The sequence below is a fragment of the Schistocerca gregaria genome, chromosome 1 (assembly GCF_023897955.1).
Source record: "Schistocerca gregaria isolate iqSchGreg1 chromosome 1, iqSchGreg1.2, whole genome shotgun sequence".
Lineage (NCBI taxonomy): Eukaryota > Metazoa > Arthropoda > Insecta > Orthoptera > Acrididae > Schistocerca > Schistocerca gregaria.
In genome coordinates, this window is record NC_064920.1 from 893,421,276 (window position 1) to 893,447,933 (window position 26,658).

The 26,658-nt window shown below is 38.4% G+C and overlaps 1 protein-coding gene across 2 annotated transcripts in view; it reads right to left on the minus strand.

The window, feature by feature from the left end:
- The window catches only part of LOC126273816 (transcription elongation factor SPT6), a 144,858-nt gene that overhangs the window by 83,566 nt on the left and 34,634 nt on the right, over nt 1-26,658 (minus strand). For both annotated transcript variants that reach the window (XM_049977063.1, XM_049977062.1), the window contains 3 exons: nt 16,261-16,369; nt 16,037-16,177; nt 12,217-12,405 (listed from right to left, as the gene is read on the minus strand). In XM_049977063.1, the coding sequence (XP_049833020.1) occupies nt 12,217-12,405; nt 16,037-16,177; nt 16,261-16,369 (439 nt within the window). The remainder of the gene's footprint in view (nt 1-12,216; nt 12,406-16,036; nt 16,178-16,260; nt 16,370-26,658) is intronic.

The following is a 26,658-nucleotide window of genomic DNA, read 5'->3' on the forward strand; positions in this document are numbered from 1 at the left end:
AGGTTTCACAAGGGTTCTTATACTCAAAATGTACCAAAAGAAAATACTTTAGATTCTTCATGGTGAACACTGGAGTTTCATCAAAATGAAACAAATGGACAGAAGATGTTGGTGGCCAAATATGGATGAAGAAAATAAATAAATGGTTTTACAGTGGCAAAAGGTAAAACAAAACCTATACAAGGATTTTCAAAACTGGTCCCAAGCAACAGAACCATGGGAAAGATTCATACCGATTACTTTGGATCATTTTGGAAAGCATCCTAATTCAAAATATTTGAAATGACGTCAACAACTTCCGAAGTCACAATGAAGGCACTCAAAGAGATCTTTGCTATAGGTGGCTTCCCCCAGAACATAGTGTGTGACATTGGTACACAATTTGTACCACAAGAATTCAAAGATTTCTGTGGCAGGAATCGCACTGAACATCTGGCTACAACTCCGTTTCACTCTGCTTCCAATGATGGCGAAGCAGACAGATTTGTCAGGACTTTCATGGAAGCCATGGAAAAGGCTAACTGGGCTCGACAGAAAATGCTGATTACTTACCGGGCAACTCCAATAACATGAAAATCACCTGCTGAACTACTTCATGGCCAATAGGCAAGCATCACTTTATCCCTGATCCTTCCATCAAAAGAGAAGGCAAAGCCAAAGAAAAGTTCAAAATTCTAGGATGTTTATCAAGTGTATGCCAAAAATTTCTCAAACAATTTATCAACTAGATCACCAAGGAACACTGGCAGTGTAATCAAACAGCTGGGAAATATGCTGTACACTGTGCCTTATGGAACTGTCAAAGGTAATTAAAACAACTCAGAAAATTTTGCATCTTGTAGAAAAGAAGATGACTGGCACTTAATTCGACTGTCTCCTGGATCAGTAGTAGAACAGGATGAAAAATGGACCCCTGGACACTTTAATGACTGAACCATACAATACACAGATTGAGGTGACATCAACCGGACTTAGGAGATCAACAAGGATTTGTTGAACTGATACAGCCCATCCTCAAATTAACTAGTGAAGAAAGGTTATATTTGAACTTTTCTTCATATTAATAGATTTTCCGTTTTGTATTCATTTGTTATTTTCTTACACTCGCATAGGTTACAACATGATTATACAGAATTACTGCTTTGTGTTTTGTGTTAATAAGGGTGTGCATTAAAACACAGGCTATCACAAGAATTTTGACTACATAATCACTACCCAAATAACATATTAGGTTGGAAGATTTTATATGACTTTGGACTGACATACACTCATTTAGGTCATTTCCAAACTTAGCTATCAGTACTGTGTGCTAGAACACTGTTATTTCCAGGTTAGCTTTACCTTGTGACTATGATTATATACAGACAACATTCACTTCCCAACACCTGCAACTAATAATCTTGTTTCATTTACTGTACATAGGGGCAATGAACAGTGTCATCCTTTATCGAAGGTTAGCTAGACTGACTGTGAAAAGAAAGCATTCAATATTGCATGAGACCATTTGATTTCAATTGATATAGCTACTCCCACCAGTCACAATAGAACCTCAATTTTGTGTAGCATCACTCATAGCTATTGCGTTTGTGAATGAAGAGTTGTATTGTTAGCTGTTTGGAATTAAAGTTTTTTATGTCCGTTTTCAGGCGGAGAATATTAAGAAGAGAGACAGAAACACTCTCTTAAGGGAAGAGAAAGTAAAAATTCTCGAGAAAGTTAAAACTCATCATACAACACTGAATGAATGAACTAAGACATCACATAACAGCACCTGTGGAAACTGTAACTCAAGACATGCTTGCTGCAGTGTTGGAAAAATCTGAATACCGCATTGACACATTCCGTGCATCCCAAGGATGCATACTGAACACCAATGAAAAGAATGAACTAAACTTTTTCAGTTTCCCGTTTATCAAAAATCAAAATTCATAGTATATGTTTCTTAGTTTCAGAAATATAGACATGCCAATTCGGATGATTCTTTTTGATACACCCCCAATAATTAGGCCACTACAAAGGTGGGAGATAACAACTACTCACACATGCGTCTTTGCATGGGTTCGATAAAAAGGAGTAGCAACAATACCGTAACATGAATGATGTGTGTCATACGGTATGTACGCTATCTGTAGCTGATAGGAAACGGTGGGGTGAAGTATGCAATCAGCAGAACAGGTTGTGTTCGAGTCAGTTGCAGTATGTACTACCTCAAAGTTGGAAAGGCTAGTTCCAACGCTTTAACAGTATGTCTGGGAAATATGAAAAAGGTACATGAATCAAGACTGAAGTGGCACTTGGTTGGAATGCACAATAATACTTCCTTCCAGCAATGCATCCTATCAACTTTCGCGACAATACAAGATGCCAAATGAAGAACCTTGTGCAGGAGCTCTGCGTATTTGGCAGTGGGAGATACTAGAACATCCACCGTATTCACCAGATATGAGTACCCTGATTATGATTCGTGGTACATGTTACAGCAAATAATAAAACACCATATGGTGGTCCTAGTGAGACATCATCACAGATGGATGCACTAACAGTCTATGACGTCTTCCATGTGGGTGCGGAAAGTGACGAGATGTGAGATGGGCATGTAATAAGGTGAATTTCACTCAATGAAATCTGGCATGAATTATAACCAAATTGCCACTACTTTTAATCCACTTAATGCATATCACCATACCAGTTTATTTTTACTCATAAAAATTTGTCAGTAGTCTTGTATGAAACCCGTTAACAATTTTGGTTTGCTATCTACATGGATTTCCACTTACAGTACTGCCCTGGCTGCACACTTTTCAGGGTTCAGAACTGATGTCTTTAGCTTGAATTTACTTTGGCTTGCACCACAGCACATTTACTTGACATAAAATATGATGGAATACTCCAACAATACAGTTTGATTACCATCTCCTAACTGTCGGACCTGGTGGTCTACCAGTACAGTGCATGCCTGCAAATCGAGAATCGTGGGATCAAATCCCTGTCGAACAACAAATTTTTCAGTCTGCGTTTAATCCAGCCTTCACCTCTTAATGATATGAGGAGTCAGTAGGAACAACATGTGGTGTGGATTCCACGTTAAACTGTGAATTCCCTTTCCCCAGTTGAACAACTGGTGTACGTTAATGATAAGCAAATCGCCAAAGTGGCGACCAATTGAAAGACTTAAACCAGGGCACTGACAAATGCAAAATTTATTATTATTATTATTATTGCCCAGAGGTACATCCTGATGAAAGGTTTCATGTTACACAAGAAGGCATTGGAAGTGGCCAGTATACTCGAAATTGAGACTCACTCTGTATCCAGCAAGTGGGTGCAAGATTTAAGCAACATTATAATGTCATTTACAAAGCCGTATGTGGGGAAGAAAATAATGTGAACATAAAAACTGTTAGGGAGTAGCAGACTGGTGAGTTAAAAAAAATATTTGAACAGCACTATGAAGCGAACATTTTCAATGTTGATGAAACAGGTCCCTTTTTATCTTTCTACCAAGAGAATCACATGTGTTCAAAGGTGGAAATTGGCATGGAGTGAACCATTGTAAAGTTCATCATACAGAAATGTTAGGCATTACTTTTGATGGCTCTCAAAATAAAACACTTTATGATTAGCAAATCAAAGAAACAACATTGTTTTAAAATGTGAAAATTTTGCCCACAAACAAAAATTCCAATCACAAAGCATGGATGTGTCAGAACTCTTCGAAAGTATATATATAAAGATTCCAAGACTTACCAAGCGGGAAAGCGCCGGCAGACAGGCACAATGAACAAAACACACAAACACACACAGAATTACTAGCTTTCGCTTCTTCAGGAAGGAGAGGGAGAGGGTAAGGAGTCATTCCAATCCCGGGAGCAGAAAGACTTCCCTTAGGGGAAAAAAGGACAAGTGTACACACACACACACACACACACACACACACACACACACACATTTGTGTGTGTGTGTGTGTGTGTGTGTGTGTGTGTGTGTGTGTGTGTGTGTGTACACCTGTCCTTTTTTTCCCCTAAGGGAAGTCTTTCCGCTCCCGGGATTGGAATGACTCCTTACACTCTCCCTTAAAACCCACATCCTTTCGTCTTTCCCTCTCCTTCCTGAAGAAGCAACCATCGGTTGCGAAAGCTAGTAATTCTGTGTGTGTGTTTGTGTGTTTTGTTCATTGTGCCTGTCTGCCGGCGCTTTCCCGCTTGGTAAGTCTTGGAATCTTTGTTTTTAATATATTTTTCCCATGTGGAAGTTTCTTTCTATTTTACTTACAAAATGTGCAGTTATATTTCTCGCCACCGAAGTAAACCAGCATGTTGTAGCTCTTGGATTAGGTTGTTATCCATGTTTTTAAAACACATTACCGAAGTTCATTGTGAAGAGGGTATTAATTCTGATGGGTTTGGTATACTTAGATAAAATCTTAATAACAAACAATTAGGTTTATCTTTTCCTTTGAACAAATGAAATGCCATTTATCTAGACTGAATTTTGCCCGATATATATGTGTTATGCCAGGCGGGATCAACAACAATGACAATGTGGTCATATTTTTAGCATAGTTTTAAATGATCGGGCAGTCTGGGCGACATTATCCATTGGCGGAATCTCTCATTGTTCGTTGTACTGTGAGTGCATCCTTAACTACTGTCCCCAGCGCCATCTTTGCCTTGTGTATTCTGACATTTCCTTTAAGTCCTTCAAGTCTTTAAGACTTTGCGGTGAAAACTTTACTGCGGGATGAGGTGGTTAGCTAAAAACAAGAATTTATCATCAGAACTTTGCTAAAATGAAAATGAAACTTCCACGGCCCTCTTGCCAGATTTCACACAGGGTTGCTGAATGCAAAAAATCTCACACAGTTGCAGATGCTCTGGTTGTTCCAGCAGTGACTGACACAGTATCAACATTTTTTATTGAATCATTTGCTTAACAGCTGAAAAGTATTCCTATCTCTAACGACGCAGTGCATAAAAGTATTTTGGACATTTCTGACGATTTATGTGAGCCGCTAATCAATAATGTGTGTAATAACTGTTTTGCACTTCAAGTGGCCAAAACGACTAATATCTACATCTACATCTACATTCATACTCCGCAAGCCACCCAACGGTGTGTGGCGGAGGGCACTTTACGTGCCACTGTCATTACCTCCCTTTTCTGTTCCAGTCACGTATGGTTCGCGAGAAGAACGACTGTCTGAAAGCCTCCGTGCATGCTTGAATCTCTCTAATTTTACATTCGTGATCTCCACGGGATGTATAAGTAGGGGGAAGCAGTATATTCGATACCTCATCCAGAAACGCACCCTCTCGAAACCTGGTGAGCAAGCTACACCGCGATGCAGAGTGCCTCTCTTGCAGAGTCTGCCACTTGAGTTTGCTAAACATCTCCGTAACGCTATCACGGTTACCAAATAACCCTGTGACGAAACGCGCCGCTCTTCTTAGGATCTTCTCTATCTCCTCTGTCAACCCGATCGGGTACGGATCCCACACTGATGAGCAATACTCAAGTATAGGTCGAACGAGTGTTTTGTAAACCACCTCCTTTGTTGATGGACTACATTTTCTAAGGACTCTCCCAATGAATCTCAACCTGGTACCCGTCTTACCAACAATTAATTTTATATGATCATTCCATTTCAAATCGTTCCGAACGCATACTCCCAGATATTTAACAGAAGTAACTGCTACCAGTGTTTGTCCCGCTATCATATAATCATACAATAAAGGATTCTTCTTTCTATGTATTCGCAATACATTACATTTGTCTATGTTAAGGGTCAGTTTCCACTCCCAGAACCAAGTACCTATTAGCTGTAGATCTTCCTGCATTTCGCTGCAATTTTCTAATGCTGCAACCTCTTTGTATACTACAGCATCATCTGCGAAAAGCCGCAAGGAACTTCTGACACTATCTACTAGGTCATTCACAATGTATAAGCATAAAGATGCTCATTTGATTGCTTGTATTAATTTCAATGTTGAGTTTAACATTCTTGAATCAGTAGATAAGGACAGTTATGTAACTGGAATTTCCCTAGATTATCGAAGACCTTCAATACTGTTGATCACAACATTCTTCTTCACAAGTTGGAGTCTCTGGGAATCAGAGAAGTGGTAAATAAATGGCTCCTATACAACAGAGTGCAGAGAGTAGAAATTTCACGTAGCACTTCCAAATATTTGGTTAAATCTCTTATCTGACGCACAGTATGTTAATATAGGAGTCCCACAAGGAAGTTTTCAGGGGCCCAATACTGTTCTTAATTTATATTAATGATTTTCTACAATGTGAGGAGCATGGAGATGCTGATGACAGTAATATACTGATTACCAGCAAGACACCTGGCCTGCTATTGGATAAAGCCAATGAAGCACGGGCAGATGTTTACAAATGGTCTACAGAGAACAGAGTAACCCTCAACATTAAGAAAACAAACAGCATGTACTTTAGAATAAACAAGAAGCACTAGTCCATAAATTTAAAACTACACAACACTTCAATAACAGATGTAACTAACACTAAATTCCTAGAACTGCACATTGACAGCCGACATTGCACATTGTCAGAGGGTCTCCATAGCATGCTACGTGCTCAGAATTCTTGCATCAGTATGCAGTGACATCCATGTACGGTCAGCTTACTTTGGTTATGTGCATGCCATCCTTAGCTACGGAATAATCTTTTGGGGAAATAGTACCCAGAATCTACAAACAGTTTTCAGATTACAAAAGACAGCTGTAAGAATAATGACAAAATGCAATATCAATGCGCTCACTGCAAAGAATTATTTAAAAACCTGGGCATTCTGATTGTTCCTTGTGTCTATTTTTCATACCATAATGTATACTAGAAAATATCTTGACAATTATAGCTTGAATAACATTATTCTTGATCATAACACAAGGTTGAGTCATTGCCTCCATTTAGATAGAAGTTTGGGAACACCTAGCATAAGTTATACCTGACATCATATTTTTTTTTTATTCATGTATTTATGCAAATGTATTTGTCTGCTAGTTCCATATCAACACACCTAATATATTTATTTAAACAACATAAATCATCTTTTTTCCATTTGTGTAATACGCAGAGCTCTGTATTTATGTATGTTAGTTCCACATAAATAAAACCTATGGTTATCAAATAATGTAAATGGCATTTGTTAAGAAAATATTTAGTGCAGTAGCCACCAGAAAGATCATGTGAGGCGCACTTCGGCACAGCGTGTCACGGGCAGTAGTTGCCGCAAGTGAAGTCCCACCCAACAGAGGGCACGCGAGAATTCGGCCGTGCCCTCTGCCGGCGGAACAACAACTCAGGTAGCACGGGCCATGCCCAGCCAGTTCACATCGGGTTACTTCATTTAGACTTCATACGATAATTTGTACATTCACTGACAACATCCATACAATGTATATTGTCTAAGGATGGATAAATAAGTACATAGAAAAATAAATAAAAAGGAATCAATTTTCTGTGAGCTGATACTGGAAACAGCTACAGCTCAAAGCCTTTTTGACATGATCCATACTTTTTAAAATCAAAATTGTATTGTGGAACAGGTGAATTAGGGTATCTATAAATGGAGCTTGCTTAACATGTGGAATTCATATTGGATTGCAAGTGAAAGTTAAAGCTGTGAGTCCTGATGCAGAACTGACTCACTGTGTGACGCAGTGGAAGGCTCTCTACACTAAAGAACATGGCCCACCATTTCATGAAGTGTTGCAATCAGTTATAGAAACAGTTACTACTATTAAGGCAAAATCCATAAATTCGAGGCTTTTTAAGGTGCTACATGAGGAGACCGATGCTGAATACACTCAACTACTCCTTTTTAGTAATGCTCAATGGCTTTCAGGGGATGAAGTACCAACAAGAACGTTTGAACTGAGGAAAGAGGTATTCTGTTTCTTAAAGGAGAAAAGCCATTCTCTGGCAGACTGTTCCAGCAACAGAGATTTTCTGCCTCAAATGGTTTACCTAATTGACTTTTCGAGAAACTAAATATTCTTAACGCCCTTCACTTCAATATAATTACACAACTGTACTATCTTGGAATGAAAAAGTAAAGGTTTTTACCAAGGAATTAGAGATGTAGTAATATCAAATGGAAAGTGGCATCTAGATATGTTCTCTACACTGGTGTTACTGTTAGAAGATCCAGATGGTATGAAACTTCCAATGGAGAAAAAAAATCTGTCATCTTCATAATTTTGCAAAACTGAAAGTTCACTTTGAAAAGTATTTCAGTGACGATTTTGATGAATTAAATCAGATTAAAAATCCATTCAAAAATGCTCCTCGACCATCATGTCTAAATATAAAGGAGAAGAGCTACTTATTGGTTTAACTGTGATACTTCACTGAAGAGTAAATTTAATTAAGTGTCTTTTTTGGAGTTTTGGATACACATTAGCAAGGAATTCCCAATGCTGAGGAAAAATGAAAGAAGATCCTGATTCCTTTTGCAACTAGATACATGTGTGAGACTGGTTTTCCAGCTCTGAAGTCTAACAAACATTCAAATCTAAATGCAAGCAATGAACTTCTGAGTGGCTGTTTCTGCTATTACACATCTCGAAAAACTTTCTTCTCAAAAGCAAGCTCATCCACCATACTAACACTAATCTTTGCAATTTAAATTTTAAATGCTCTTGTAATCTTTGTTTGCTGATTAGTAAATACTGTTCATTTCACAGTTTCTGAATAAATGAAAATCTGGTAAAGAGGAAAAAAGTTTCAGAACCAATGACATAGAAAAAATTTATCTAATAAGTTAAAAAAGACAATAAATCTAAATTTCTTTCATGAAAAACATTTTTTTTTAATTTTGGAAAAAAGTTACAAGCGTATTAATATGCCAAACTTGTGTACAACTATCGGTTGCCAATTCAATGACTGTACAATTAATAAACTGGTTTATTGATTTTTTTAATTTTTTTTTATAAAGTACTAGTGACCCGTCTCGCTTTCACATAGATATATCAGACAACATTAGGCAACAGAATATCATCACATTCCTACAGTCGCACACGCCACTTGCCAGCGTAGGCTACTGCAGTGTCTAAAGGCATCAGTGACTGTCCAGCCGCAACCTGCTAACAATGTGAAATGTGCATCAAAAGACTATGCACATCTGTGACCGGTTCATGCCTGATACATGAGGTAAGAGCTGGCCATTAGCCGGAAATCACCACTGAACACGATTGTCCACTGCAGATGGTACGGTATGTCGCAGCTCCCTTCACTGGCATGCGATGTCCTTCCAAACTCCAATGAAATATGGAACAGATAAGATTTGTCGATCCTGGGAATTTGCAGACTTAAGCGCAAGTGTGCCACTAGTACCAAAATCTCTACTATAGTTCCTGAGAGTAGCTTTAAAATATAGGCAGTGGGAGACTCTAATTTACAACACGTATAGAAGGAGAAGGTGTATCTATATGCATAGAGTCTGGCAATAATAATTTCACATGGCTCATTGTCCTGGTAAAAGTCTCCATTGGACATCACTTTGGCAACTCGTGTCTCCCTTTCCAGTCATCCAACCAGGAAAAGGTGACCGACTGTTTAATGGGGGACCTGAACACATTGTGTTTTTCGTGACTCTCCACATCATTGAGAGGTGATTGCTAGATTCACAGACAAATATAAAAATCTGTGGTCCAACCAGGATCCAATCCCACAACCTTTTGGTTATTAGGCATGCACCTTACCACTAAATCACCTCATGTGACTTCAATGCTGCATCACGAAAGGAGACATACATTTACCATGTTTTGCTTCTGGTCTATGTCTACGTAATGAAGAGGTGAATGCTAAGTTAAAAAACCAGAGTGAAAAATCTGTGTCCAATCAGAATTCAATCCCGCAAGCTTCCGGTTTTCAGGTACACACCACCATGCCCAACTTCTGCTGAAGTTTAACTGCTGCTTGCAGTTGTGGCAGCTGTACTGCTAGACGACAATGCCATCATTTTCATAGCAATGGCACACATTAATTCATCGTAGTTCAGCCAATTTTCACAAACTATTTACAAATAACATAAAAGAACCTTCCCTGTTAATCACTCTATCTATTAGTCAAAACTGGATCAAAATAATCAATTTTTGACAATACAATGTAATTGGATGGATAAAAATTCTACTCACCAAGTGGCAGTAGGAGAATACAGTGTAAAAAAGATTTTACATCTGCAAGCTTTTGGAGCCAGTGACTCCTCCTCCTGGCAGAAGGGTTGAAGGTACAGGAAGATGGGTGAAGGAAAAGGACTGGAGAGATTTAGGAAACTCTTCCTTTCCCTTCAACTCTTCTACCACAAGGAGGAGCCACAGTCTTGTGTGTGTGTGTGTGTGTGTGTGTGTGTGTGTGTGTGTGTGTGTGTGTTCTCCTGCCACCGCTTAGTGAGTAAAATTTTTATCTATACAATTGCATTATATAAAGTACATTTTATTTTACATTTTCATATTTTTATATCATTTCTTAAATACCCTTGAAAAACATAAGTCAGTTTTCACTGTACATACTTTTAAATGTCTCTTAAATCACTTCAGTTTTTAGAAAGGACGATGAAAAATATATGAATTATTGTCATTTGTTTCACTGCAAGACAAATAAATATTATAAAAAATATACGCTCATCAAAAGTCTTGAGAATCCTAGTACTCAAGATCCTTAATGGGACACTCAAATATAGGGTGTCCAGAGATTAAGTATTGTTTTGGTAGAAAATGGGGGTGTAGACACATGATGTTTAGTGGACTGCAGGTGCACTGTAGATGCAAAAGTTGTAGTTGTTGCTGAAAATGATGGATTGGCTTCATTGCACGCCTAAACACTGGTTCTATCATTAAAGGTGATATTAACTCCGTAAGTGAAGATATTCATTCCGGTTTGGAGGTTGCAGAGGTTGTTTTATGGTGAAATTCAGATGAGATTTGACCACCAATTCCATAAATCTCGACCTACTGATACGGCAATTCAGCAATCAGTGAATAAATTTAAGCACCTGGGACCATTAAGAACAAGCTTGGCCATCAATCAAACTCTGCTGACTGAAATGAAGACATCAGCACATCTATTGAACACAGTCTAAAATTGGTGTGGCAATTGTCAGCGGAACTGGACATTACACACTTGACGGTAGGTAATGGGTTGTGATGCATGCTGGAAAAAAGCTGTAACATCTGCACCAATTACATGTGGACGATTCGGTAGAGCATGTGGACTCCTGGAAGGATTTGCTTGCAGTAGATGCAAATTGCAACATCCTCAACCAAATCTTATTCAGTGACAAGGCAGCCTTCCACAATTGTGGAAGGGTTAACCAACATAACTGCATTATTTAGGCTGACGCACCACCAGTAGAGCACCTAAAATTCCATCAAGATTCTCCCTAAGTTAATGTGTGGATGGGAGTATCCTTTGACAAAATGTATGGTCCATGTTTCGTCGCTGAAAACTCCATCAATGGGGCGACATACTTTTATATGCTCAAACAGTTTCCTTTACCACAATTTGTGTAAGATGGAGCACTGTGTAATTATGCCTTAGATGTGCATATGTTTTTGAATGATGTGTTTCAGGAAGAAGGATTGGGTGTGCGTGACCCATGATTTGAGCAGGACGTTCTCCCGACCTCACACCCACTGGTTTCTTTTCTGGAGATTTATCAAGGGACATGTGTTTTGCCCACACTATGTCAAACCACTGGCATGCTCCAAGACTGAATCAGAAGAACTGGTGCAGCTATAACCCACAAATGTTCCGGAATGTCTTTCGTGCCACAGCCAGCAGGTGGGAGTTGTGTGGGAATGTGAAGGATGCTCATGTTGAATGTAACATGTGACTAACATACGCCACTCTAAACAATAAGAACACAATAATTATTTCAACAAATTCAGTACCTAATTTATGGACACCCTGTACATGCAATGTTACACGATGTGGGAGGAACTGATTTCTCAATTTCATTTACTGCAATGTCATATGAAATGTAATAGTTCCATTCTTTCTTTCTTTGCGCAAATAATAAAAGCCGTTTTTGTTATGCAAGTTTACCAATATAGGTACATCTTAAGTACAAAGGTAATCTCCCTTTATTTGTAATATGGGCATATAAGTGCCTTTTAACTATGCTTTAAAGTAAATAAGATTTGCCTGTATTCCTAACGGTAAAATTATCATTAAGCATTTTTTACTTACCTTTTCATCAAATTTATACACTTTCCATAAATCATTTATATTTAATTCAGGCTGAACATATTCTTTTCTGTAGAAGGCAATGAAAGGAACTTCCAAGTGCTGATTTCGCATAAAATCTAAAGCCTTTTTGATTTTTCCGACAGTTTGAGGACCTTTTCTTGACCTCTCTCTCATATCTCCATGTCCATCCTAGGAACAAACAACAGAATAATGCATGAATATTTATGAAAGTACACTTTTCAGTTATACAACAGCACACATAAGATCAAAGTTTTCAAAGATGATGATGATAATAATAATAACAATAATACATGAATGCACTGTGGTGCAACATATCGACTAATAAATTACACGTTCCACTTCTACTATCTCATGCCAATGAAAGATGTTCGTGGAAACCGGGCCACTTATGCTTTGGCATAGTGGTTTGGTATTGCCTTGGAAGTCATGGGGAAAAGGGTGCAGACAATAATGTCAATGCCAGAAAAATTGAGGATTATATGACGTATGTCATCCTGTAATGTCAAATCAATGTATGAATTCCAGTCGCAATCTAAGCTGAGTTATCAGTTAAAAAGATATGTTTCACCCTCAGATATAAATGAAGTTATACAGTGGAAACATTGTGATTATAATGCAGAGGAGTTACTGCAAAACTGATTACATCATTTTTTGTAGCTTGAATAGATTGGAGTCTCTTTCAGCACCAGCCCACTGCAGAAAGTGAAGAAATAATATCACAAGTCCACTGCAATAAATAACTTCAGGAACGGTGACGTGTAAGGTAAAAGTTGGCACACATATCAACTGGGTGACAGACTGTACATCACATCATACCAAAACCTCACTCATTACACTGCAGTGTGTGTGCACACACATGCATGCATGCACGCACACAAGAAAGCGCGCGTGTGCACACACACAAGGGAGAGAAGAAGGGGGTAGACAAGGCAAGGGGTAATTGCAAAAATAAGACTCATGATAAACTCATTCCTCCACTAGCAAGAAAGGAAAATAAACACATGCTGCAAAAATTCTTACATAAGTACTGGGCTATCAGTTTCATGGCAGAAACCAGCAGCCAACATGTAATGTCACTTTTCACTAAAAGAACTGCTATCCATATACCCACTAAAACTGCAAGTCTCTTATCTGTATGCACAAGTCTTTTATCCACAACTTCAGGCATTGAAGTTTTGTAAAGCATTTTCACTTGTTTTGGTACACTACGGCTCTGATAATAGGCTTCCAAAGGTCTGAATTTTCAACTGGTAAAGTCCACACTCAGATTTGATGCTTTCCTGCAAACTGCTGGCTAGACTTGCCTATGTCAGTAGTCTCAAATTTAAACTAATTTATTTCTTTATCTATGAGTGAGAATAAAATGTTTGTTTTTTTATTTATGTTTAAGACCTTTTACTGGGAAGAAATTCTGTACCTGTTTTTAACATCTTACAGATGGACCTCGTAATCTACATTTTGTACAATAAGAATGTAGAGGCCGATCCTGACCACTAATACAACGTAGCCTGTTGTATACTCAATAGGTTCCAGAAATTATAACATTTTGTCATAATTATTGAAATGGATTTTGTAGAATATAATACAGGAGATTGATTGTCACAGCTGGCTTCAAATTTGGAGGGTCCTCAGGAATTTTGATGTCTCTTCTAGTACTACAGAAACTAGTTATATTATACTGTCCAGCCCCACAATTTTGTTTTAACAAAGTTGACATCACAGCTTTGTGTTCATAGTGAGAATGCACTTTCTTACAAGTGAAAAAAAGCTATTAAAATTTGATTTTCTTCTTAGCATTAGAAAATGTAAACAAATTTATGCCAAACTGACAGTTTCAATGTGGTTTCTTGGATCAATATTTAGTTACCTTGTTACCCATTACACAAAATCAAACCTATAGTGTTAATTTTGTTTTTGTTATCACATTCTCACAACCTGTTTACTCCAATGTGCTCTTTAGCTGGTCATTCAAGCACTACAAAGCCTTAGCTGAGGGTAGCAGAAACTGTGCTACCACAACTTGCATGTAGCCAGCAACCATGGATGACAGACAGAATGAGCTTTACAGATTACATGAAAGATACAATCACAGTAACACAAGGCCAGTAAATGCAGGTAAAGTAGTTGTAAACAGAAGCTAAGGAAGAAACAGGCTTTTGTTAACCTGCAAGCATTCAAAAATGGCTGCAGAAAGAAAGGTTTCAGCTGTCCTTACAACAGACATGTGGTACTGCTTCATGAAATCATGTTAACTGATCACAAATAAAACAATGATAAAAATTGTACAATAATATTGAAAAAGTCCTTTAACTTTTGAACCACAAGGCAAATCTTATAGCAAATACACCAAATAGTATACACATCCACACTAACTTCTAAGAATAATGAATGTGGGCGGCAGTTATTGGAAAACATAAAGATGTAGGTATGAATTTTGGATAGGAACAGGGAGGTGTAAATGTGCAGCTCAAAACACTAAACGACACAGGAACTTTATGAAAGGGTCATCTTCTCATCTGGAAAGTATTAATCAAAAGATCAGAGAATGGCCAAGACTGATAAATAGAGAGAATCTCGTACTGGTGGGTATAGCAAAGATGGTAAATAAATGACAACAAAAAGAGAAAAAAGAATAATATATAAATAACAGCAGAAACGAAAATTTTTAACAATACTCAAACTGAAAAAGTGAAATTCATCTTCATAATTCAGCACAATATGAAAAGAATAGTGACACCCATACATATAACATTAGAGCAAAAAATAACCTTTAACAGAGAGTGAAAATCTCATTCTGGAAACATTCCCTAGGCTGTGGCTAAGCCATGTCTCCGCAATATCCTTTCTTTCAGGAGTGCTAGTTCTGCAAGGTTCGCAGGAGAGCTTCTGTTAAGTTTGGAAGGTAGGAGACGAGATACTGGCAGAAGTAAAGCTGTGAGGACAGGGCATGAGTCATGCTTGGGTAGCTCAGTTGGTAGAGCACTTGGCCGTGAAAGGCAAAGGTCCCGAATTCTAGTCTCGGTCCGGCACACAGTTTTAATCTGCCAGGAAGTTTCATATCAGCGCACACTCCGCTGCAGAGTGAAAATCTCATTCTGGACGCGCAAATGTCTTGGAAAAAGATATGAGATGAATATCAACCAGAGTCGAACTTGTTAACGGAGCTGAATTAAATAAGGTAATAGATCAGGAATTGTGGCACTGAAAGTAGATTAATTCTGTAAATGAGGCAGCAAAATAACTGAAGATGGCTGGAGTAGAGAGGTTATTGAATGATTAGCACCACTGCCTTCAATAATGAAGGACCCAGGTTTGATTCTTGGCACCATGTCAGATTTTTTCTGAGTTAGGAAGGTCTGACGAGGGGTCTAAAAAATGGTTCAAACGGCTCTGAGTGCTATGGGACTTAACATCTGTGGTCATCAGTCCCCTTGAACTGAGAACTGCTTAAACCTAACTAACCTAAGGACATCACACACATCCATGCCCGAGCCAGGATTCGAACCTGCGACCGCAGCAGTCACGCGGTTCCGGACTGAGCGCCTAGAACCGCTCGGCCACCGTGGCCGGCTGACGAGGGGTCTACTCAGTCTTTTGAGGCCCAATGAGGAATTGCTTGGTTAAAGAAACAGTGGTACTGTCAGGATTTATCTACTGGCAATAACAGGTGGAGGGATTGGTGGGATGTACATCACATGTGCTACAAATATACATCACTCCTTGTATAGCCTTGCAGGCAGTGCGGGCGATGAGCATGGAACAATTATTTGATTTGATAGTAAGATGTATATTATATTACCTGGCATGATATAGTTGGTTTGCAGAATGCTTGTTTGTAAATCCATTCTGCTTCATCATCCAGTTCATCAGAGCCCTCTGGAACCGGTGTAACAGGGATGTCACGAAGTTGCATTCTCTCCGGTATATCTTTCTCTCTGATCTTTAATTGACAAATAAAAAACAAAATAAACACAAATGCAATGAGGATCATAATTTATGTTCTCAGTCATGTATATAATATACCTCATTATCCAGATCTGTGAAATGTCCCCTCTTCAGTTCACTAGGTTCATAAATTTCAAATATTGACTTTCTAGTAGGCTTCTTGCGAGCTGCTTTCTTCGGTCGCCTCCTTTATATATGGACAGAAGAAAACTATATTGTGCAACATTACATGATCTTTCTTCTACTATGGCACATTACAAAAATTTGTACAATAACATTGGCCTATTAAAATAGAAATAGATTTGCAAAAATTCCAACCTCTACACAATTATTTATTCCAATTATTTAACATTTTAAAGAAAAAAAGGGGAAGATTTGGAGTAACAAAGAGCAGAATATATTACATTAAACACATCAGATGATGAGAAACTTAACTCTCTGCAAAAATTATTCGATATAATTTAATTGTTTCTCACTAAAACACAATTAAACAATATACAGGGTGGTTAGAAACAGTCTGGAAAGCTTGCAAGGGTGTTAAGGGTAGGTTTGCTCAGAAATAATTCTTAAGGAGAAAATTTAATACATTTTGCTGTTTATGAGTTAATTACAGAGAATTTAGCCAATTAGTCAATTGCATGTGCAAATTCAAGCAGCCCGTCAGTCACAATTAGTGTCAGTTGTTCTCGCAGCATATATGATAGCGTATGAGACTGCCCAGCCTTTGGCTCAGTTTCAATCCTTACTACTATCCCATGTCCAATTATTGTATCACACTCTTCTTTGGTTTTAGGAAACCAAACAAAAGAATATATTTGGCAACATTGTCTCTGGTAGGCTACTCAAATTGCACAAGCAATGGCCTGACTATATAAATTCAATGGTAATTAACTTGGAAATGGCACAATACATTCAATTTTTTCTTAACAATTATTTCTCAGGACAACCTACCTGCAACACCCTTACAAGCTTTTCTGGCTGTTTTTGGGCATCCTACATACGTATAATTCTGAAGCTGTGTTACATTTTATCACAGAAAGCATTCATCATGAAGTGCAGTGAGCGTACTGTAGTAATGAAACAAAATTTTCACTAAAAATTTTCAACAATTGATATAATTCCCTATTGCTTTCATTTTGCATTTTTACTCACATTTCATAGAATTTGAAATTTATTAAGCAGTACATAGTTATTGTGTCGTCATATTTTGGAGGATTTAACAGCAGCATCTTTTTTATAATCTGCTGGTGTGTCTAATGTAAGAACTGACCATTTTATCTTAATTTACTGTGGCAAGAAATTTGTTAGAATGGTGTTCACATCACCAGGTATGTGCTGAGTCATACTGTGTGTATCCCACACCACATGTCTGGACTATGCTCTCTCCAAGTAATTGGCAATAGTGGGTTATTCTCCAAACACCCCAATTGCAAAATGGCACCATACCTGCACTAACATGAAAATGAAATGTTTAGCTAACAGCCCAAAGCACAAATTTCAAAGAGATGTGGATGATTATACCTACTATTGTGTGTTGTACAGTACGTCTTGCTATTGTGTAATGAGAGATGTGGATGAATATACCTACTATTGTGTGTTGTACAGTACGTCTTGCTATTGTGTAATGGACAACTGCTCTAAAAATTTGCCTAGTGTGCAGAAATCAGTCTATTTCAAAACAGTAACTATCTCTTTTTGAAAAGACAATTTTTTCCTATAAAAGCTTTAAAGCAGGCTATTCCAAGTTGAGTGACCACAGGCAGCAGAGCATGAGCAGGAACAGGTGGTTCAATGTGTATAAACAGCTTACATGTCGGCAGTTAGGCAGGTGGGCTGCAACTTACATGGTCGTACTTCCCTAGTAGAGTGCACACCGACAGGAGTGACCAAGCAGCTTGCCCATGTGCTGAACTTACGCAATAGGTCCACCTGGCTGGTAGCCTATACTATCGATGCCTGCCTACATTTCAGATGAAGAGTGCTTTTTGGCATCTGTATGCTATGGGGCAGTGTTGGAAAAACCTGCCATAAAGGTTCATCCTTCAGTAAAACTTCATTCTCTGTCATGTAGGGTTTGTTCAAGCAGCATCAGGCAGATGATGGTGCCTTATCTCTAACCATGTTGCAGTGTTAAAATAATTTAAGCAAAATAACAACAAAGAACTGTGGCTGGCAGTTGTGACAAAGCAAGATGGGATATTTTTACTTCCCCTCGTGTTTTGTCATCTGCCTCCTTAAATTCGTTTTTTTTTTTTTTTTAATTTTAATTGGTTACCATTAACATACATGAGTATAATCTGCATTTTCATAAAAGAGAAAGTTTGGCCCTCAGTTTTAAAGAATATAACACCAGATCTAATTTTGTGCTTAGTTTTATGTATGTAATTGATTTTCTACTTTATTTTGACTACTCCTAGTTAATACTTTTGTTATAGGGTGGAATCAGTAATTGTTGTGTAACTTAAATTCTATTGTTGACGTATAAACAAATATAAATTCTGTACTAATTATAAACATTTGAAGGAACAACTAATAGTATTCTTAAAGGATCTTTTTGGTTCTATTCGAAAACATGCTAGCAAAGCTGGCTCTTAATTAATTACAAAGTAATTAACAGTTTTGTCCAAGGAATGTTTGCATACTTCTAATGGTTAATTTCATAATTTAACAAATAATTTGGCCTTACTCTTATAGTAGAAGAAACTGTTAAAAAGAACAAAATTTTCGATGTATTCAGTTAATTTAATGAGTTAAGTTTTAATTGTAATTTCTGTAAATTAAACTTAGAACAATGTGTAGTTTCAGTACCTATTATTGTGAAGCTATATAAGGGCCCAATTTTTGGTCATAAGACAGACAGTCCATGGCCGAGTTTCAGACAAGAAAGCTGTGTTGGTTAGAACAACAAAAAAGCATCAAAGTAACTGTGAAATAAGTGTAACACAATGAGGCCATGTGTTAAAACAATGAAAGTGTCTGTTCCATACATGGCTGATTGTTCCAAAAGAACTGTGAATTATGTGGTTATGTTTTTACTGCTCATAGATATTCAGCAGTAAATTATTGCAGCAGTATGTGGATGTTCGCGTGAAAACTATGTATGAGGCTTATCGAAAGTTAAACAATAGTTCACTGGCCATATTAAAGGTGTATATGAGGGGGTTGTGAAAAGTGAAAGTAAACAACTGTGAAACACAAATGTGTACCTGTCGACTCGACTACATCATTTACAGCAGACAGTACTGCACTTCCATCCTCTACTTTTTCAGCAAGTACGTCGACACCAAGGACAACAAATGAAGAAAAAAGTGAACCATCACACAGTCACAACCTAACAAGCCTGTTTACAAATATTCACAGTCACAGTCAAACACCCAATATAGCTATGTTATTACATTTTTTCAGCAGTAGACACACATACACACAGGTGCACACACACGCACACAAATATGCAAATGCAAACACAACTTGCACACAAATCTGCAGTCTCAGAGAGCTTAAACCCTGCAGGGGAGTGTGTGTGTGTGTGTGTGTGTGTGTGTGTGTGTGTGTGTGTGTGTGTGTGTGTGTGTGTGTGCGTGCGTGCGCGCGCGCGTACTGCTGACAAAGGCCTTAATGGCCGAAAGCTATAATTGTGTGAATCTTTTTGTTGCGCCTATCGCGACTCAGCATCTTCACTATATGGTGAGTAGCAACTTTCCTACTCTGGTATTGTTACATTTCATCCTGGATTTTCCATTGTTTGATTATTTCATGTTTTACAATTCAAATTCAGCTTGAATCCAATATCTTTGATACATGAACTTTAACAATTTATTGGTTTTGACAATGTTTGAGATTTTCAATAAATGCATGAAAACTAGGAAAAAAATAATCCCCAGACAGTTTTTATGGTCTGTGCATTTACTGTGGTGGAACTGTATTCCATCATTACAGCCCTTTCTTCCAACAGTTGTGCAAATTCTGTTTCATCGTTCCAGTTGTTGAGAAACACTAAGACAAAGTGTTGTTGAAAGCATGTTAAATGTAAGATAACAGTATAGAAAAAAGGCAATTTTAGGTAATTATGTTTCATTTAGAAACTGAATTTTGGAGTGAAGTTGAGACAGTTCAATAGACCTATCACTAGTCAACAGGAGTAACACCACAACTTTCGAGAGGTATAAATGGTTCGGAAATTTTGCTTCAATCTTAAAAGTGCAAAGCACAGCCTACAACTCACATCATTAAAGACACTATAACAACTGTGAAAATAATTCATGAAATTAGAAACGAAATTACTCAGCAGAAATTTAAAAACATCATCTCTGAAACACTGCTTTTGTCAGTACTGGAGAAGATAAAAACGAGTGAAAGATTATGCCCATGGTTGTTCCTCCTGTAATAGAGTAAGAATAAATGGGCTATATGAATTTTGCCAAGACTTTTCTATGAAATTAAAAGTAGCAATAATATTTTGGACAACGTTATGGGGGATTAGTCTTGCGTTGTACATAATATCACGAAGTAGAACTTCTGATTTCAGAACCAGTCAGCAAAACTTTCCCCTGCTGAAAAAATGTTTTACTCTTACCAACTTTTATTATTTTCATTATTTTTGTCATTCAAAAATCAGTGCCTCTGCTTATTAAACACTAAAATCTCACAGGTGCCTTTCTTCAAAAGGGGTAACACCACTATGACACCAATCGCCATCCACAAACTATTATTCATACCAGTATCTCCTCTTGTAGATGGTGTTACAATTAAAATGTTTGCATTTTGGTACCACTGCAGAGTTTCAAAAGGCAGAAAGAAACACTACTTTCATGACTTCCACAGAAGCATTAGCTATTATCAAGTAAATGTTGTCACAGCCACAATTGGAACCAATTTCACACAAACAAACAGTAATGGCATAAAACTGCACCACAGTCCAGAGCCGTAACCAGGTTGCAGTCATTGGCAGCAGCTGCGGATGAAGACTTGTCAATGATCACTCGCATCGACCTCCTCCTGTGCAATGAAACTCACACCAAGAACACTGACCTCGTACATGATGTTTCGATGTGAGCCAAAAACATGACTACTTCTGCAAAGGTCAGTGGTATTTAAGCCCACCCCCTCCCAAGGGTCAGCCTCTCGGCACTGAACAGCTTGACAGTAGTATGATGAAGTCTGTACCATCCAGCACTGTACATGTAATGCAGCTGACAATGGCATCTCTGGGATACAAACCACTGACTGCTGGGCTCGTGGTAGCCAGCCAACCCACAACTGCCACACAGTGCAAGACATACTGCAACAGACACTCAGCTGAGCATCACCCTTCCCTTGCCTTTGGTGTTATGCTCAATGCCTGGACAGTCCTGTTGCCTATAATTGGTTGCTGCTACCCTGTCCTTTTGAAGCTAGCAACCATCCACCAAAATGCAGAGGTAGTAGAAAACTGTATGCTGCCATCCACTAATGCCTGTTATTGGTGTATCCATGCCAGCACACGCACACTTGGTCCACCACTTACTATTTGCCTGCTCCAGACACACTGATCTATGATTATGAGCCATAACAAAGGGTTTCAACTGCACTCTATGAGGCTATTGAGAGGTGCATTGACAGCCAACTTAGAAGTGTTAGAATGACAAGGCGTTGAGCAGAGATTTCAGTGTACAATACTCAAAGCCAGGAGTCTGTCAATTTAATCACACTAAGGGGAAAGGTGTCACATCTTAAAGGATGTGACAGGGCAACATAGAGATATTATTGGAGGATTACACAGAATTATTTACCCCACCTAGCCCACTGCCAGCTATGCTAGTGCAGCATAGAATTCCCACTGGGAACGAGCCAAACAAAAACCCATATCGAGTCCTACACCATCTATAATCAATGGCGGAGGAGTTTATTGTGCAACAGCTCCGGGGTAGAGTTTTAGAAGAAAGCACCAGTCTCTATGCAGCACCTATCATCATCATTCCAAAGAAGTCCCCAGTGGTAAGAAGGCTGATACATTCTGCTGTAACTATAGGTCTTTAAATGAATCGACAGTCATTGATGCTTACCCAGTGCTAAAAATTATGGATACATTAGACAATCTGAGGAAATGCCCTTACTTTGCCACCATGGATTTACGAAGCAGGTACCACTAATTAGAGGTATCACTGGATGATCGACCTAAAATGGTGTTTTTAGTTACATTTCGTCAGTAACAGTACTGTCAGATGTCATTCAGTTTGAAAAATGCACAGGCAACTTAATTTTCCAATACTTGCTACACAGGGTGCTACTAGGTTAAAAACAGAAACAATGTGTGTCTACCTACATGTGGTGCATCTACAAGATGTCTTTGATCAGTTACATACGGTACAACCGACACTTAGTTTATGAAAGCTCTACTTTGTGTTACAGGAGGTCAACTACTTGGGCAATATTATTGGCCAGGACTGAGTAAAAAATGACCCCTGACTTGAACAAGCCATTTTGGATCATTAATTTTTACGGAAAATTTATTCCCAAATTCGCACGTTTAGCAAGTCCCACTACACAATTATTAAAGGAGGAAGTAAAGTATCACTCGAATCCAGATTGTGAAGCAACATTTGAACAATTAAAAGATTGATTGGCCACCAGTCTCACCCTCCATTTCCTGACTATCAAAAACACTTTATATTGTCACAGGACTAAATCAACCTTGCTATAGGCCGTGTTTTGAGTCAAGGGGTAGATGGGAAAGAACACCCAATAGCCCTTGTATCTCAACAGCTCAATGAGAAGGAGAACAACTATTCAACTATTGAAAAGGAAATACTTGTTCCAATTTTTGGCATCACTTATTTACATGATTATCTGTACAGGCAACATTTTTAGATCATAATGGCTCACACAGCTCTGAAATGGCATCTGGGACTAAGAGATCCAACCAGGCATCTGAGCCACTGGTTTTATGGCTAAGCGAATATGATTTTGAGGTTGTACATCATTCTGGGAAATCTCACAGAAACAAGGACAGACTTAGTCACAAAATACATGAATAGAATGTGTTGGGATAAGAACAGAAGAATGGCGAAGAGCTCAGGCGACGGACCACGTTTGCAGTTTGTGAGACAAGTGCAATTCAGCTCTGATGATAGAGTGCTGTACAAGCAAACAAGGTGTAGCTGCCACGTAAGTTGTGCCAGCAAGCTCGCTGGACGAAGTACTGAGGCAGGCTCACAATTCCATTTTGGAAGGGCAGATGATATTCCACAGAGCACCATGTTGCAGAAAATTATTGGTGGCCTACAAGGAAGGAAGAAGTACAGTTTCACATCAAAACATGCATTTCTTGGGCTCAAAGAGTCGAGCTGAGTTATCAGTAAATCCCATTACAAAGATTTTCCGAGGTGGACAGACTATTCCAAATAATCAGAATGGACATTCTGGGTTCCTTTGCACAAACACCAACAGTGAATTGATATGCATAAACTGTAACTGAACATTTCTCACATTTATTGGTCACTACTGCAAGCCAAATCAACAGGCAGAAACCGGTGGCACAGGCTATGGTTAACCAACGGATACTGAAGTTCTGAATGCAAGAGGCCGTAATAACTGACCAAGACATTACCTTTACATATTGAGTTATTGATGCAATTGTTTTCAATAATATGCATAAGAAAGCTACGAACTAGTGCACTACATCTGAAAACAAATTGCATGACTGAAAGGGAACACCATATTATAGGGAAATTGCTGTTACGTAAGTAGTAGCCATAATGATTGAGACACACTACTACTATATGAATCAGGAGCACAGAACTCAAAGATCAACAAGAATGAGTGTTTATCAGCATATAAGGTTATTTTTGGCCAAAAAATGTCCTCACCTTTCCAAGTCTGCAGGCCTATCCAAGAATAGGGCACATCTTCATTTGGAATTTTGTGAAAAGGTCAAAAAGTACATGGCACCACGTTAAAAAGCAGATTACAATGGCCCTTGGAATGTAGGAAGGCACTCACACTAGAGAGGCAAAATTGCCTAAATAGGACATCCAACAGTGGGTAATGCTATCTAACTTTTACATGCTGAAAGGAAAAACTAAAAAGTTCATATCTTGTTATTGAGGACCTTATCAAGTAACTGATATGATGTTTATGGTTAACATTAAAGTACGACTTCTGATATGAAGCACAGTGGTGTATGTAGGAAGAATTCATCCATTTCATGGTGAACCAGAAGCACTGTCTCTCTTTCCAGCAGCTCCTTCCAAAGGGGAAGGGAAGTGGTCGGAGACAATATGAGACTGAAAAGTAAAACTAGACAACCGAATCAGTTCTTCCAACATGCCCATATGCCATAAGATCTGCAAGCTATTTTTTTGTGTTTCCGTATTAGTTATTATGGAAGATTGTGAGTATATATTATGATTATGTCTATGTTTTGCTTTAGAAAGAGATCCACAAGTGAGTGCAAAGGAAATATTTTGTCTAGGTAACAGGTTAAAAGAATTTTTCTGGTAAAACTTTTATTTGCAATACAGGTGAGACCTTAAACTTAGTTTAGAAGAAAAACATTGATGTTGCATGGTGCACTACGTTTGTTGTTTTACCAAGTATGTGGTTTGTGAAAAAGTGCTTGTGCTGACTTGCAAAAGGAAGTAGTTTGCCAGTAAATGAGTGTGACTGTGTGTTGCACTTCAGCATTAAAAGTTTTTTTTATAACAGATGTTTGCTAGGTCAGTTTAGTCACTTAAGGTGATGGGGAGTTTGAGGAAGTACAACTCTCCACCATATAATTATCACAGGGCCAAACCAGAAAAGTTACCTCTTGCACAACGAATGGTTATGCACAGTCCCTGAGTCATGCAAGTACACTCTGTTTCACTCCGATAAGCCTGTGACTAAGTGGTCCAGGAGGTCATCACAAGTGAAGCCGAATTCTTTCAAAAGATAGGGTCACACTGGATATTTTCAGTACCAAAACCAGTAGTTGTCATTTGCATCTGCTATGAACAGGGTCATTTACACAGTACGCAACCAACAGAACTGCAGGGGCAAAGGTTGTTGATAACTGGCACACAAAGGAACATTTGAAGATCTTCTTTTCAGTTAACCACCGTTATCACCAAAACTACAACTCAGAACACCAACATCATTAATCTACCGTCAGACCTATATTCATGCAAACAGCAATCTGGTGGGCCACATTAATCTTATGGCCCTCGTAAACTATCACACTTATTTGTCAAATTCACTCTTATCTAGCCAGGGATTTGTCAAACAAACCAAAACACGCAGCAACAAAGTTGTAAATTTATACTCATTTCTGAAGCAGACATTGTTCGTGTATGCTTTATTCTAACATTAGTGGGAATGGCTACAAATGCAGGTAAAGCATTTATAACACTGTGTTTGGAGGAGAAGGAGGAGTAAGCAAGATGATGGTCCAGGGAATGGTTTAAAATGAGAGGGAAATATACACGAGAACCTGTTTAATGCTGCTACAACCTCACACTGAAGAAGATGTCAAAAGTACATGAACATTTATTCTCTTCCACTTGATCCTCTATAATGATTGTTCTTTAAACATATCACCATGAAAGAACTTGAGAACTTCAATTTTTTTTATTTTATTTTTTTTTATTTTATTTTATTGCACTCCTGCTTACACACTGTGCATAGGATATTGACCTCCTCCTTGACCTCTTCCTGGACAAAACATGTCTGGGAAAGATGTGACACCTCTACCATTTTGGTAATTGCCAGTGATTATTTTGTTTTTATCCTTAGCCATACTTTCCATGCTTGTGGAAACATACAATACCAGAAGACAAATATTAATATAACTATTATTCACTAAACATATGTGGTGAAACATCAACACAAGTAACATATACTATTTTGCCAAATTTTCTATCAATCAAAATTTCTGCCAAATATGGCAAACACACTTAATGTTTGCTAAGACATCAAATAGTGCAGTAAACAGCCAAATATTTGGCAAACATAGTAAAATTTGACACATTGTTTGATTGTGTACATGAGGCTTAAGGAGGAAGGAAATGTAATGGCATAAAACTGCGGCACAGTCCTGAGCCATAACCAGGCCACAGTCACCATCAGCTGCTGTGGAAGAAGGCCTATCAGTGTGCTGTGGATAAAGGCCTATCAGTGTGCTGTGGATAAAGGCCTATCAGTGCAGCAACCTTTTGCTGTTGGGCCACTTTCACATGGATCTACTTCGGAGTGATGAGGTCTGCATCCAGAACACTGGCCCCATTCGAGATGTTTCGACATGACCCAGAAACTTGGCTACTTCCTCAATGGTCACTGCTGGACAGCGATATTTAAATCCCTCCCAGGCCAGCCCAGCATCACTGAATAACTGATCAATAGTATGACTTTGGTCTGTGCTGGCCAGCACTGTAATTTTGACACAGCCACCACCATCTCTGAGATGCAAACCACCAACCACTGACTGACTGCCTGGAATCCTAGGAGCCAGCAGCCCCACTACTG